The 15,564-nt window shown below is 34.4% G+C and overlaps 1 protein-coding gene and 1 pseudogene across 1 annotated transcript; one reads left to right on the forward strand and one right to left on the reverse strand.

Moving 5' to 3' along the window:
- Nucleotides 1-1,206: 1,206 nt before the first annotated feature.
- On the reverse strand, nt 1,207-9,521 carry LOC148563036 (uncharacterized; annotated as a pseudogene).
- On the forward strand, nt 9,439-14,240 carry LOC107605144 (methyltransferase). Its single transcript, XM_016306910.3, has 7 exons — nt 9,439-9,568; nt 9,663-9,694; nt 9,913-10,055; nt 10,788-10,854; nt 11,693-11,770; nt 13,461-13,606; nt 13,966-14,240. The coding sequence occupies exons 1-7, from the start codon at nt 9,520-9,522 to the stop codon at nt 14,003-14,005; spliced, it is 555 nt and encodes a 184-aa protein (XP_016162396.1). The 5' UTR covers nt 9,439-9,519; the 3' UTR covers nt 14,006-14,240.
- Nucleotides 14,241-15,564: the final 1,324 nt, after the last annotated feature.

Consider the following 15,564-nt stretch of genomic DNA (forward strand, 5'->3'; position numbering starts at 1 on the left):
AAAAAATATTTTTTAAAAAATATAAATTACAACTTCTAAAATATATAATTTTTATTCTTTAGTATTTTTACTATTAAAAATTTGTCAAACACGTTATTAAATGAAAATAAATATATATTTTTACAAAATATCTTTTTATTGATTTTTTTTATTTTTTAACAATTTAACGATACTCACACAAATTTTATATATAATAATTTATTAATAAAACATCGAACTAAATTTCAGAAGAAGAATGCTAGAAGAATAGTAGAATTTTTTTTACTATTAATATTTAGAAGTATGGACTTAATTTTGATGCACTAAAAACGTAAAGTGTTTTACATAGTTATTTTATTTTTTTAGATGATCATTCATGTCGTTAATGTAAAATGTAGTTATTTTTATTGATGTAGTGTTATATAATTGGATGCACGTGTAAAATTACTATATACTAGCATTGCATCAAAATTAAATTCATATTTAAAAGTATGGGTTAAAAATATATTATTAAATTACTAAATTAAAAAAAAATTATTTGATGACTAAAAATAAGGATTTTTTTTATTTAAATTAAAAATATATAATATTTACCGATTTAAATAAACGTATAAGTATTTACTAAAATACGGTTTGGGTCACATCTCGGATGCACGACTACCGTGTTATGATACGCCACGTGCCAGTCATATCTCGGATGCACTCGAGATATAGCTTTAATCAGCCTAAACCCACTGCATCCAACATATGCACATTTTTGTTGATCAGGGGCAGTGCATCCGAGATACCGTCAAGTGTGCATGACAATTTTTATTTATAAACATTACAATATTTTAAAAAAATATATATTCACATGGATAAATTAAACAAGTCGAGTTATACATTTGGATGCACTAAAAAAGAGTCACACATGTGATGGAAGTCTATAAACATGAGTAATAAGCAAAATACATATAGCAATAATGGTAACTAATGCCGTCCAGCAACAGGATCCAAGTGGTGTCCAGTCCCACATCTGCGAGGACGGGACACCCTAGGAGAACGGTATGGACGAGTACGAACAACTAGCTGACTGGAAGTGGGCGGTGGACGCTGGTATGGTGGCGGAGGAGAAGCTGATACAGTCATGGTAGGAGATGTAGGAGGTGATCTCGAGACAGTATCGGATGATGGAGTCGGCGGTGGCAGTGATGGAGTCCGATAGTGGGGTGACGAAGCAGAACCTGACTAGTGCAGTGGTGGAGGAGGAGTCTGATAGTGCCTTGGAGGAGCTGTCCCATGCCGGATGGAAACACCACTCGACGTCCCAGGAATGTCGGTGTCGTCTCTCCTGTGGCGATAACGACTGGCCAAGGCATCCATTACATCATTGGGTGCCCCGATGATCTGGAACATGTCATCGATGTCTATCATATCATCGGATCCAATGTCGAATTGGGGCTGCTCCCAAGCTCTGTCATCAGTCGGGTGGTGAGCAGGGGCTGAGGTACCCGGCATAAGCCTCGCAGCAACGTCAGCCTCATGGGCAGCGAAAAATGCGTCGGAGGGATGCTCTGCATGCGCATCGAAAATGACATTCTCATGTACCTCCTCCTGTCGGGCGTACTCAGCCTCCTCGTCTGACAACTGCTAGTCTCCATCATGAGGATGCCCACCGTCCCTACGGGCGCGCAGACCACGTGCCTGCCGCGCTAGTTTCCGGACATCATCGCGAGGTCGCCTCCTGGCCCGTCGCCTCCGATCTGGGGCATCGTGCGGTAACTGTATGTCATCTCTGTGACCAGGGGCTGCAGGGAGGATATCAGCCGGTGGGGTTGCTGCTCTGTGATCTGCTAGGATGTCATCGCCGGAAAGATGTCGAATTCTGCAGGCCTGCTGCCACCAGGTGATGTACTCCTGTGTCGGGTGAAGATCCGGATGACCGTCGATGGTACCCACTCCCATGTCGGGTGTCCATACTACCGCTGGAAGTCTTTGGTACAACCCCAACAGGCTCTCCGGCAGTGCGTAGTCTAGTGTAGTAGGCAACATCGTCGAGCGTAACGCTGGCCTCACCCCACGGATGGTGGAACATATGGGTCTCCAGCCTCCACCGCTCGACAAATACAGAGATCAAGCACCCGTCAAACAAAAAGTCCTGTAACTCTACTGCATGCCCAAATCCAGCCTCCTTTATATAGGGAAGCAGGATGGGTGGCAGCGGGAGACCTAGTGTCACATGGCGTGACAAAAGTAACCGTGGTCGCTGCAATTTCCAAAACAAATAACTAACGCATATTAGTTACAGCTAAACCATTAACTGTCCCTAAATAGTACTACAACTTATAATGCACCTACCTATGCGTTTACATTAAATGTAACACACACACCCACTAAAAGCTAACACCCTAAATGCATTACAAGATAATTATATAAATCTACAAATCCAAACCTATTAAACACGAATTTTTTATTTAAATTAAAAAATATAACATTTACCGATCTAACTAGATGTGTAAATATTTAAATAAAGAGTAAAGTATCGTTTTTGTCCCCAACGTTTGGGGTAAGTCCTATTTGTGTCCCTAACGTTTAAATCGTCCTATTTGTATCCCTAACGTTTATAAAAGTGATTCAATGTTATCCTACTATCAATTATACTAACAAATCAAATTATATTTTCAATTATTCTCACTTGAATGTATTCATTCTTAATTAGGTCTCACTTGGATGTGTTCGATTTTAATATTATACCTACTATTTGTGTTTAGATTCAATTATGTCCCTAGAAAAGTGAATTATGTAAATGTTGTAGGAATTAGTTTCAACTTTTGATGAGCTATTTTTCGGAGTGGATCATCGATTCTATCCCATACATTTGTATTCTAACTTCAAGAAGAGATTTTTAAAACTCAAACTAAAGCGTTCATGATGTGTAATTGACGGCAGGATAACATTGAATCACTTTTACAAACGTTAGCGATACAAATAGGACAATTTAAACGTTAGGGACACAAATAGGATTTACCCCAAACGTTTGGGACAAAAACAATACTTTACTCTTAAATAAAAAAAAAACCCATAAAACACTAACCTCAAAGTCCAACACTCCAACTACGTGACAAGTATCATTCAGTCTATTAATGTCTCACGTGCGGACATATGCTCAAGGGGTCATAGTTCGTGAAGATTCTCAAAACCACACGTGTAGAATCTCAAAAGTTAGAAAAAAATGAAGCCAATCCACCTTGTTCTCAGATGCTGTGGATTTATATACGGCTTAGGCCGTCTCTCGGATGCACTGCCCCTGATTAACAAAAATGTGCAAATCTAGAATGCAGTGGGTTTAGACTGATTAAAGCCATATCTCGGATGCACTATATTCGAGATCTAGTTTTGTTCATATCTCAAGTGCATCCGACATATGACTAGCACGTGGCGTATCATAACACAGTAATAGTGCATCCGAGATACGCTCATTTAGTATAATTTACCCTACTGCATTCGAAACATGACCCAAAACATATTTAAGTAAATACTTATACGTTTATTTAAATCAATAAATATTATATATTTTTAATTTAAATAAAAAAAATCCCTAAAAATAATAACCATAAACAATAAATTCGGTAGGCATTTCACATTCAGAAAATTATAAAAATTGTTGTGATAAACACAATAGATATGGATGCCCATTAATATCATGGCTGGATGACTCAGTTCTCATTTTACCAAGAAAGAATGTACATTAATGAAGGTTGAAAATTTTCCTTCATTAAGCCTATAAAAGGAGGTTAAGCCTCCGTCAATATTACACACAGCAATAACAAATACTTCTCTTTCTCTTTCTCTTTACAACAATAAAATTATCTTCTCTCTTTATACACTATTAATAATTTCTCTTTATCTATCTTTATGTTACTGCATATAAATATATAAAGTATTTTATCAAGTTACTTATATTAATATTAGAGTATTCTATTTACATTTTATTTTATATTACCTCTTCCTTATTTATTTATTTAGTTATTTTATAACACGTTATCAGCACGAGACTCTGATCAAATTTTTAGGAAGACTCAGGTAACAAATTTTTCATTATGTCGAAACTCTCTCATCTTGAATTCAATGCTCTTGATATATCTGGAAACAATTATTTATCATGGATATTAGATGCTGAAATCCATCTTGATTCAATGGATTTTGGAGATACCATTAAGGCTGAAAATAATGCATCCCAAAAGGATAAAGCTAAAGCCATGATTTTTCTTCGCCGTCATCTTGACGAAGGATTGAAAAATGAATATCTTACATTAAAAGATCCTGCAGATCTTTGGAAAGACCTTGAAGAAAAGTATAATCATCAGAAAACGGTGATACTTCCTCAAGCCCGATATGAATGGACGCATTTGCATTTACAAGATTTTAAATCTATAAATGAATATAACTCTGCAATGTTTCGAATCACCTCACGAATGAAATTGTGTGGGGAGAAAATAACTGATCATGATATGTTGGAGAAAATTTTCTCAACCTTCCATGCCTCGAATGTGCTCCTGCAGCAGCAGTATCGAGATAAAGGGTTTAAAAAATATTTTGAGTTAATTTATTGCCTTCTTGTTGCTGAACGCAACAATGAGTTGTTATTGAAAAATCATGAAGCGCGCCCAGCTGGCGCTGCCCCATTTCCTGAAGTAAATGTGGCAAATTACCCGAGAAGAGGTAAATGACAAGGTTTTAATAATAAGAAAAATTATGGAAGGAAAAAGAATTATGTTCAAAAGAGATGATCTCACCAGAAGTGGGATAGAGAAAGGAATATCAGGCAGAATAAATCAACAGAGGATAAGTGTTTCCGTTGTGGTGGAAAGGGCCATTGGTCACGTACCTGTCGTACCCCAAGGCACCTAGTCGATCTTTACCAGGCATCTTTGAAAAAGGACGACAAAGGAAAGGAAACAAATTTTGTCTCAAATGATGCTGAGAACTCCACCACTCATTATGATGTATCTGATTTCTTTGAGGATCCTGAAGGAAATATTGGTCATTTGATCAATGATGGAATAGTTTAATATGTGGGACTGTGAAGTATATATGTAAATAAATAATGTAAAGAACTTATTGTTAAGTTTTATTTTCTATGTATTTAAGTTTCAAATGTGATGTACATAAATAATGAAATATTAATGTTTATGAATTTTAAAATTATTAAATGTGTCAAATTTTAAAATAAAATTTTAGTATATGACATTATTTTATGTACAGTGTTTCTTAGAAAAATAATTCTGATCAAGTATTCAATTTAACTGTTCATACTACTCATTTTATTATTATTTGTTTTTGAAGAGAATGGCAAGGATATGTAATGAAGATGTATGCCTTGCGGATAGTGCAAGTTCGCACACTATTCTCAAAAGTGATATATATTTTACCCATCTTGTGCCAAAAGAGGAATATGTTAATACTATTATTGGCTCAGACAATGTGATAGAAGGCTCCGGAAGAGCTATAATTTTGTTTCCTGGAGGAACAAAATTAATAATAAATAATGCACTGTTGTCTACCAAGTCTCGTAGAAACTTGTTGAGCTTTAAAGATATTCGCCGAAATGGATATCATGTTGAGACAATGAATGAGGGAAATCATGAGTATTTATGTATCACAACTCATGATTCAAATAAGAAAGTTATATTAGAAAAATTACCCTCACTTTCATCTGGGTTGTATTATACGAAGATTAGTGCAATTGAATCACATGCCATTGTAAACCAGAAGTTTACTAGCCCAAACGAGTTCATAACTTGGCACGACCGATTGGGTCATCCGGGAACAACCATGATGAGAAAAATTATTGAAAACTCTCATGGACATTCACTAAAGAACCAGAAGATTCTTAAAACTAGTGAATTTTGTTGTGCTGCGTGTTCTCAGGGAAAGTTAATTTTAAGGCCATCACCAGTAAAGATTGGATTTGAGTCCCCTGAATTCCTAGAAAGGATTCAAGGTGATATATGTGGACCTATTCATCCACCATGTGGATCTTTTAGATATTTTATGGCCCTAATAGACGCATCTTCGAGATGGTCACATGTGTGCTTATTATCTTCTCGCAACCTGGCGTTTGCGAGATTACTGTCTCAAATTATTCGATTAAAAGTACAATTTCCAGAAAATCCAATCAAAGCAATTCGTCTTGATAATGTTGGTGAATTTACTTCCCAAGCTTTTGATGCTTATTGTATGGCTAATGGAATAAGTGTTGAACATCCAGTAGCTTATGTTCACACACAAAATGGGTTAGCAGAATCACTTATTAAGCGCCTCCAATTAATTGCTAGACCCTTACTTATGAGAACAAATCTCCCAACCTCGGTTTGGGGGCATGCAGTTTTACATGCCGCAGCACTTATTCGTTTGAGGCCAACGATTTATCATCAATTCTCTCCTATGCAATTAGCTTTTGGCCAGCAGCCAAATGTTTCCCATTTAAGAATATTTGGGTGTGCGATATATGTTCCCATTGCACCACCTAATCGCACCAAAATGGGACCCCAAAGAAAATTGGGAATATATGTTGGATATGATTCTCCCTCTATAGTGAGGTATCTTGAGATACAAACTGGAGATGTATTTAAAGCCCGGTTTGCGGATTGTCATTTTGATGAATCAAAATTTTTAACATTAGGGGGAGAGAATAAGCTTCCCGAAAAGGAGCTTAACTGGAATGCATCATTATTGATGCATTTAGATCCTCGATCAGGGCAATGTGAACTGGAAGTTCAAAAGATTATACATTTGCAAAGAATAGCGAATGATTTGCCTGATGCATTTTCCGATACAAAGAGGATAACTAAATCTTATATACCAGCGGAAAATGCCCCAATTCGAATTGATGTCCCAGTAGGACAAGTAGCCACTGAAGCAAATTTACGCCAGAAGCGTGGCAGGCCTGTCGGTTCCAAAGACAAAAATCCTCGAAAGAGAAAAGAGGTAAATAATATTCCTATTGAAAAAGACATAGTAGAGACACTTGCAGTTGTCCAAAATTCTAATATAACGCCAGAAGACGTTCAAGTACCTGAAAATTGTGAAAATGACGAGATCTCGATAAATTATGTCTTTACATGAGCGAAATGGGACCGAAATAAGACAATTGTCAATGAAATATTTGCATATAATGTGGCATTAGATATCATGCATGAAATTAAGGATCTTGAGCCAAGATCAGTCGAAGAATGTCGACAAAGGAATGATTGGCCAAAATGGAAAGAAGCCATGAAGGCTGAATTAGACTCACTTGCAAAACGTGAAGTCTTTGGACCTGTAGTCCGTACACCTGAAGATGTAAAACCTGTTGGATATAAGTGGGTATTTGTGAGAAAACGAAATGAGAAAAATGAAGTTGTGCGGTATAGAGCCCGACTTGTGGCACAAGGTTTTTCACAAAGGCCCGGTATAGATTCTGAAGAAACGTATTCCCCTGTAGCGGATGCGATAACATTGCGTTATTTGGTCAGTTTATCTGCATATCATAAACTGTATATGCATTTAATGGATGTGGTAACAACCTATTTATACGGCTCATTAGATCGGGATATCTATATGAAAGTCCCTGAAGGACTAAAGATATCTAAACCATCTAATGAATATTCGCAAGGGTTATACTCAGTCAAATTGCAAAGATCTTTATATGGTCTAAAGCAATCTGGACGAATGTGGTATAATCATCTTACTGAGTATCTGGCCAAAAACGGATTCAAGAATGATGATATCTGCCCATGTGTTTTCATAAAGAAAACTACATCTGGGTTCATTATAATTGCTGTGTACGTTGATGATTTAAATATCATCGGGACTCCTGAAGAGATTCCAACAATTATAAAAACTTTAAAAGAAGAGTTTGAGATGAAAGATCTTGGAAGAACTAAATTTTGTCTCGGCCTGCAGATCGAGCATATAAAAAGTGGGATCTTTATTCATCAAACAACATACACAGAAAAGATCTTGAAGAGATTTTATATGGATAAGTCACATCCATTAAGTACACCAATGATCGTAAGATCTTTGGATGTGGAAAAGGATCAATTCCGTCCCAAAGAAGAGAATGAAGATATCATTGGTCCTGAAGTACCATATCTTAGTACCATTGGAGCACTAATGTATCTTGCTAATAATACACGACCCGATATATCATTTGCTGTGAATTTACTAGCAAGATATAGTTCCTCTCCAACCAGAAGACATTGGAGTGGAATCAAACAAATCTTTCGATATCTTCATGGGACGGTTGATATGGGATTGTTTTATCCCTATGGATCCAAGTCACAACTAGTTGGTTATGCAGATGCCGGATACTTGTCTGATCCACATAAAGGGAGATCTCAAACAGGATACCTGTTTACATATGGTGGAATAGCTATATCATGGAGGTCCACGAAACAGACGATTGCTGCAACATCCTCTAATCATGCCGAAATACTGGCGATTCATGAAACTAGTCGCGAGTGTTTTTGGCTGAGGAGTCTGATCCAATACATTCTGTCATCATGTGGACTGATTGATCATAAGATAGCTCCAACTATCCTGTTTGAAGATACTGCAACATGTATTGCTCAACTTAAAGGCGGATACATCAAAGGCGATAGAACAAAGCATATTTCTCCCAAATTCTTCTTCACTCATGACCTTCAAAATAAGGGACAATTGATGTCCAACAGATCCGTTCAAGTGACAATCTGGCAGATTTATTCACAAAGTCACTCCCGAAATCCTCCTTTGAAAGACTGGTACATGAGATTGGGATGCGCCGATTTCGAGACATTAAATAATGTCAGCAAGAGGGGGAGACTGTACTCTTTTTTCCTTGGTCAAGGTTTTTTTTCCCATTGGGTTTTTTTTGACAAGGTTTTTAATGAGGCAGTCCCCATCACAAAGGATATTGTACTCTTTTTCCTTCACTAAGGTTTTTTTTCCCACTGAATTTTTCTTTAGTAAGGTTTTAACGAGGCAATAATCCGAATGGTCATCAAAGGGGGAGTGTTGTGATAAACACAATAGATATGGATGCCCATTAATATCATGGCTGAATGACTCAGTTCTCATTTTACCAAGAAAGAATGTACATTAATGAAGGTTGAAAATTTTCCTTCATTATGCCTATAAAAGGAGGTTAAGCCTCCGTCAATATTACACACAGCAATAACAAATACTTCTCTTTCTCTTCCTCTTTACAACAATAAAATTATCTTCTCTCTTTATACACTATTAATAATTTCTCTTTATCTATCTTTATGTTACTGCATATAAATAGATAAAGTATTTTATCAAGTTACTTATATTAATATTAGAGTCTTCTATTTATATTTTATTTTATATTACCTCTTCCTTATTTATTTATTTAGTTATTTTATAACAAAAATATGCCACAACATATTTTTTTTTTAAATTTTCCAAAATACCGGTAACTTTCCACAATAGATATCCTCTTTCAAAGAAACACGGTTCAAATCACGCATTTGCGCTGTGCGTTTTGCACTGTTTCGTCTCCTCCTTCTGTTCGCCATGGCCACCGCAGTGTACCTCAATTCAGCGCATTCGAATCCTTTTCAAGGTTCTTATTATTCCCTAAATATCACTAATTCTTGCATCCCCAATCTTCCAAAATCCCGCACTCTTTAATTCTTCTTATTCCAAACATTTTTCAGCTACAAAATGCAAATACGCCGCTCAATCTGTGGTAACAATTCTCCCTCTCTCAATTACTTTTACCATCAGTTACCAATTGATTATGGCCTAAATGCTCATTTTAGTACCTCAAGTTAATTTGGTCTTTGAAATTTTAAAATGTTCAATTTTGTCTCGAAGTTGCATCTCGTGAATCCCTTCATATCTTGAAATAGTAATGATGCTATTTTTGTTTAGAAAATAAAAAATAAAAAAAATTGGTTTTTATAGAGAGCAGTTCCCATACGTGTATTATCAGTGGGGAAGAAGCGATCACGGGAGCTCCAACTCATGATTGATGAGTATGCTGAAAAGATAAAGTATTATTGCAGTTTTGAAGATGTTCAAATTCGGCCAAACCCTAGAAATGCACGGTGAATTCTCCGCTCTATTATTTTTAGTTGAACAATTTTGGTACGACCTATTTGAATAGGTTGCTAACTCAATCATCTGATAGGCCCAGGGGTATATCAAGTTTCATTTTCTGTCGAGCTAATGAAATGACTAATTTTGTTTTTTCGAATTTGCATCTAGCGCATTACTACAATCATTTCGATGTTGTGTTTCTCTCGTGTCAAAATTTCACATGCATGTTTTACTCTGTAGAAGGTTAAATGATAGAACACGCCGATGAAAATTTGCTCAGGACTTTGTCATGCAGATTTTGCTCATGACGCAACCATGTGCGGTTAAGTCTAGAAATTGGTTTTCTCAGCTACATGATAGAAAACAAATAGAGAGGGTCATTGGATTTTGAAAAGGAAATTACACATTAGAATTTGTTTTAAGTTTGTAATTAATTTTAATAGTGATATAAGAAAATAAGCCTGAGATGGAACTTATTTGTATGTATATATAATCTTTAAAATTTTGATTATATGTATGTTGTATCTGTGTTTTCTCTTATCAAAATTCAGCATTTTCCTTGTGTCAATATTGTATGATGTTTGGTACTTCTGTGTCTATTGAGTATCTTAGGCTCTGAGATACATAGGTGCATTGTGAATATATGCATGCATGCTGAAACCTCTTGTCTTCTAGGTACAAGAAGCTTGAAATTTTCATTGATGCCTAATGGAAAAAGTGGAATTTGGTTTGCATTGCAGTGATCAACGTGCTCAGGTTGATGACGAAGATGCAGCAATGATGAACCATATAAGGTCTGATGATTGGGTATAGTCTTTCAACATGCATGAATTGAAATTATAATAATATTTTTGTCATCCTACTTGAAATTACAATAATACTTGAAATTGTATTCTGTTCCTACTTGACATGATGATAGTAAATCAAATTTCATACGGCATTGGTTTCAGGTTGAGACTGTATACTGTTTGCTTATGATACTTCCTTACGTTCTGCAATTTAGGCCATGCTTGTTTTAGGTTTTAAAACGAGTGACTTTGCAACTCCAAAAAGATAAAAATAAGGCAAAACAAACACACCTTTAATTTTGAAGCTTACTTGAATTGTTTGTCTTTTTTCTCCTCCTTGCCCCACTTTGGAGTCTAAATTATACCCTAATTATAGATTTTTTGTAATATGTTTGTACAGTACTCAAGCTTAGTGTCTTTTGTTGATCTCACAATGTATTCAAACTAAAGTTAAATGTAGATGTTGGTGCTAATGTCATTGATGAAATTGCTAATGGTTTTCATGAACTTATTGATGACTTTGGAAATAGAAATTTGATCCAGGTTTGTCTCCTGCTAGGGATAGTGTTACACCAATGGACTACACCACACCTTTAACTCAAAGCATGTTTCCATGTAAATCATAAATTTTTGTTGTATTTCAATCTCATATATACTACGATTGACATTGTTCCAATGCAACAAACACGTAATGCCATTCCCTTATGTTTGTTCCTTGCTTGGAAGTCAGAACATGCTTGCAGTTCCTATTTTCAAGATACAGTGAGAGTCACAGATTTATATATGTTTTATAGCAAGAAACTGGGCTTGTTTCCCCTGCTAACTAGGTTTCGTTTGCAACACACCTGCACTAACAGGTTGTGATGTTGGATGAACGTGGACAAGACATAAGATCCGAGGAAATGGCAGAGTTGGTTGGTAATGCTGGAAATACGGTAAGAACGTCTTATAAATGATCTCTTTCTCTTTCGTTTTTGATCCATGAGTATTTCGTTATTATTGCATGCGCTTATTGGCACTGCATTGAAATAGCACAAGTTTTCTTTCGTTAAAGACCTTTGGCATGCTGTCGAAAATGTAAATTAATGTTAAATTTTGTAAAAGTACAACAATCCTTTCAATTCATGTTTCTGACACTTGGCAGTGTTTTTAATTTCCTATCAATCATGTTAGTCTTTTACTAATATTCCAAAGGAGTAAACTATCAAAATGGTACCCGAAAGTTTGCATCGCTTACAAAACAAACCCAAAAAGATGCTAACGACAAATAAGTCCCTGAAAGATTTAAAAACATGACAAAAGAACTAGATATTAAATATATTCTAAAAAAATGACTTTAGACATCAAATTTTTTAAATCATTATTAGGAAAATAAGATCTTTTGATACTTAAAATTTGATAATTTTTTGTTAAGTGAATTTTTAAACAAAAAAATTGAGGAAAGGACAAATCGATCAATGACTTTTTGGTATGCGGACATTTAAGTCCCTGAAAATTTTAAAAATATATTTAAATCCCTGACTTTTTCAAAATCTGGACACATCAATCCCTGCGTATGATTTGTCCCATTTTAAAAACTATCTCATGTGTGCATTCGTATCAACTAGGTCAGTAAAATGGGAGTCACATTTGATTTTTCCGTTGGGTCTGACAGACCTAAGTGAACATGAGGAATCGATATGTCCAGGTTTTGAAAAGGTCAAATATTTAAATGTGTTTTCAAATTCTCGAGGACTTAAATGTCCCGCGGATCAAAAGGTCAATGACCTATTTGTCTTTATCTCAAAAATTTAATTGTGAATGATCACATTTTTTTGAAAAATAAAAAAAAATTTAGAGATCAAATTTTGCTTTGAATTTTTTTGTATATCTTCTAAATATTTATTTAAATGTTGCTATAAATATTTAGATTTAATGGATAAGTCAGTTTGTTAAATATAAAAGCTTTGTTTGTTATTTACAAAAAATATAATATTTATGAGTTATTTTTATCGTATTTTTAAATTATTTAAGAGTTATTTTATCAATAACATTTTTTGGAGACTTTTTTTATCAGCAACTTAATTTTTCGGGTACTCAATTGATAATTAACCCTATTCCAAAGTATTTGACGAGGTTATGTCCGCTAACATGGCACCATGTTGAGTAAGGAGAATTGGGGCCGGAGGCTTATCGCCAATAATTAACCCAATATTTTGCCAACTGCTTTATAGTGAATTACCTTTATTATCGATAAAAGGCTTTTAATAGCCACCATGACGTGTGCCAAATATATTTTACTTTGTATGATCCAGCTATTGAACGCTGACTCAGCTAAGACACTAGGCCACTAGGCCTATGGAGCTTAGATGGCATAAAATTCAAATCGTAATCTTTTTAAACCTGATCTGGTAAGTGGGAACCTAAATTCGTAAATTGTTAACTCAGTAATTTGATAATATTTTCACACCAGGTTTGTCTTCTTTTAAGTACCTAAATCTACTTTGATTTGGATTATTTGTTCCAAGATGACTTGTTGTTTAGCTTCTCTTTTGATGAGAAATTACTAACATCAATTTCCATTCTCTATTACTGTCTATTCATGTAAAGAAATTAATTTTTTTGTTGATTTCTGCATTCTCATAGGGTGCTTCAAGATTATCTTTTTGCATCGGTGGGCCCTATGGTCATGGGAGAAAAATGAGGGAACGTGCTAACAAATCTATCAAGCTGTCTTCATTGGTCTTAAATCATCAAATCGCACTGCTTGTGCTCATGGAACAGCTCTACAGGTGACAATATCTTAATCTCCAATTCGTTCTGCTTTTCTGATGTTCCATATCTTTTTGAAACAAAGTTTAACATCAGGATGATAGAGTAGCACATATTGGAGGCTTTTGACTTCCCTGCCTAGCCTGTTGTTTATAAATATATGCTTTTTGACTTCAATTGTTTATAACCCATTTGCTTTGTTTTCTAGCTTTCTCTACTACCTGAAATTTTGAACTTTTTTCATATATATAGTTTCCTATAGTTTATTTATACCCCCGAACCACTGTCAGTTATTATCTCTAAGATATGCTATTTGTTCATGTTTTTGGATTGTATTATTTAATTGTTAGTGGCGTAACACAGTCTTTTTGTTTTGTAGGTCATGGACAATTTTGAAAGGACAGAACTACCATCACTAGATATCCATGTATCATTTTGTTTATCCTTCATACATGTATTTTGTGATCTGTCCAATTTTATTGTGAAATTTTTGTATCTTCTTTTTCTGTTTTACGGAATGTGCATATTTTGAAAGTTGCCTTGAAGGGTTTGTCTTCTTATGAGCACTGAAATTTCATTAGCTGAGTGTGTATGAAGTAATGCTGAAAAGCCATTTGTTACCCTAACGAAGGGCGTAATGTATTGCATTCATCATTCATGTGTTACTGACTATAAAGCGCATACACTTCGCTGAATTGTCGTGTCCGCGTGTCCACGTGTCGGACACGACACTCACCGACACTCGTCCAACACGCGTGTCTGCTGTATCCAACCGTATTTTAATAAAAAATAAAAAAAAATTTTCTGGACATGCTTTTACACACCTAAATACCATCACGTGTCAGCGTGTCCGGTCTTATTCTTAATATATATTCTTAAAATAAATTTAGATATAGTATATATTACTATTTATTAAAATAAAAAAATATTTTAAATACTTGATATAATTAAAATAAGACATTGAAAATAATAAAAAATTTTAATTTATATTTTAATATCAATAAAATATCAAAATATCATTATAATTTATCTATAAAATACTTTATATTTTATATGTATGCGTATCCCCTTGTCATGTAAGATTTTAAAATCCGCGTGTCGGCGTATTCCGTATCGTATCGTGTCCGTGTCCGTGTCAGTATCTCTGCATCATAGGTTACTAATTACTTTAGCATAGTTCGTTGAAATATTAGCATAACATCTTGGCGGAATGAATTCTTATGTACTGCTGTGTTCAATATAGTTTTTTATCTCTAGGAACCTATTATCCAATATTTATAGAGTTTATTTACCTTGGTATCTTTTTTACCCAAAGAAATGAATTAGAACCACACTATTTACTCTAAAATAAATTGGAGACTTGGCATGATTCTACTCATAATCAGGCTGCTCCACCATGATTATTTTTTATTTAAATAATATATAACTAATTATTTTTTATTTCTGCAAAAGAAAAAAATAAATTATACCTCAGAATTTCAGATTTTGGGAGTTTAGGTTTCTGGTCATTTTTTGATTGAAAAGTAATGTTCTATTACCATGAATTTTATTCACGATAAAAAAAAACTTCTTGTGTGTGCGTGTAATTTATCATTTCCAAGTAATAATTTTTTGTACTCAATTTAGAACTTTTCTTTTATACTTTGTTTTTTTCAAATTTCACATCAAATTGCAATCAATTTTAAACTTTTCCATATTATATTCGTTAGCTTTGATCACAACTCACAAGTATTTTAAGGATACTAGTTAAAATATTTAATAAAACATATTTTTAGAATAATACTATATATTTAAATTTTTTTTGTTAACTAAGTCCAACTAAATTAATTTAATATAACAAAAATCAGTTATGCTTATTATTATTTTAAGTTTTATTATTTAACTCGATTGAATTTAGTTTATAAAAAAAATTTAGATATGTAACGATACTTATATTTTTATTAGAAAACTAAATAGTTATAGTTTTTATTGTATTTGT

Source organism: Arachis ipaensis, chromosome B6, assembly GCF_059453495.1.
Source record: "Arachis ipaensis isolate K30076 ecotype BB chromosome B6, ASM5945349v1, whole genome shotgun sequence".
Taxonomy (NCBI): Eukaryota; Viridiplantae; Streptophyta; class Magnoliopsida; order Fabales; family Fabaceae; genus Arachis; species Arachis ipaensis.

Excerpts from the sequence above, each read along its gene's own strand:
- LOC107605144 (XM_016306910.3), top strand. The coding sequence starts at position 9,520 with ATGGCCACCGCAGTGTACCTCAATTCAGCGCATTCGAATCCTTTTCAA. Across the intron at positions 9,569-9,662 it reads GCATTCGAATCCTTTTCAAG|CTACAAAATGCAAATACGCC; the intron begins GTTCTTATTATT and ends AACATTTTTCAG. Across the intron at positions 11,771-13,460 it reads TTGGTAATGCTGGAAATACG|GGTGCTTCAAGATTATCTTT; the intron begins GTAAGAACGTCT and ends GCATTCTCATAG.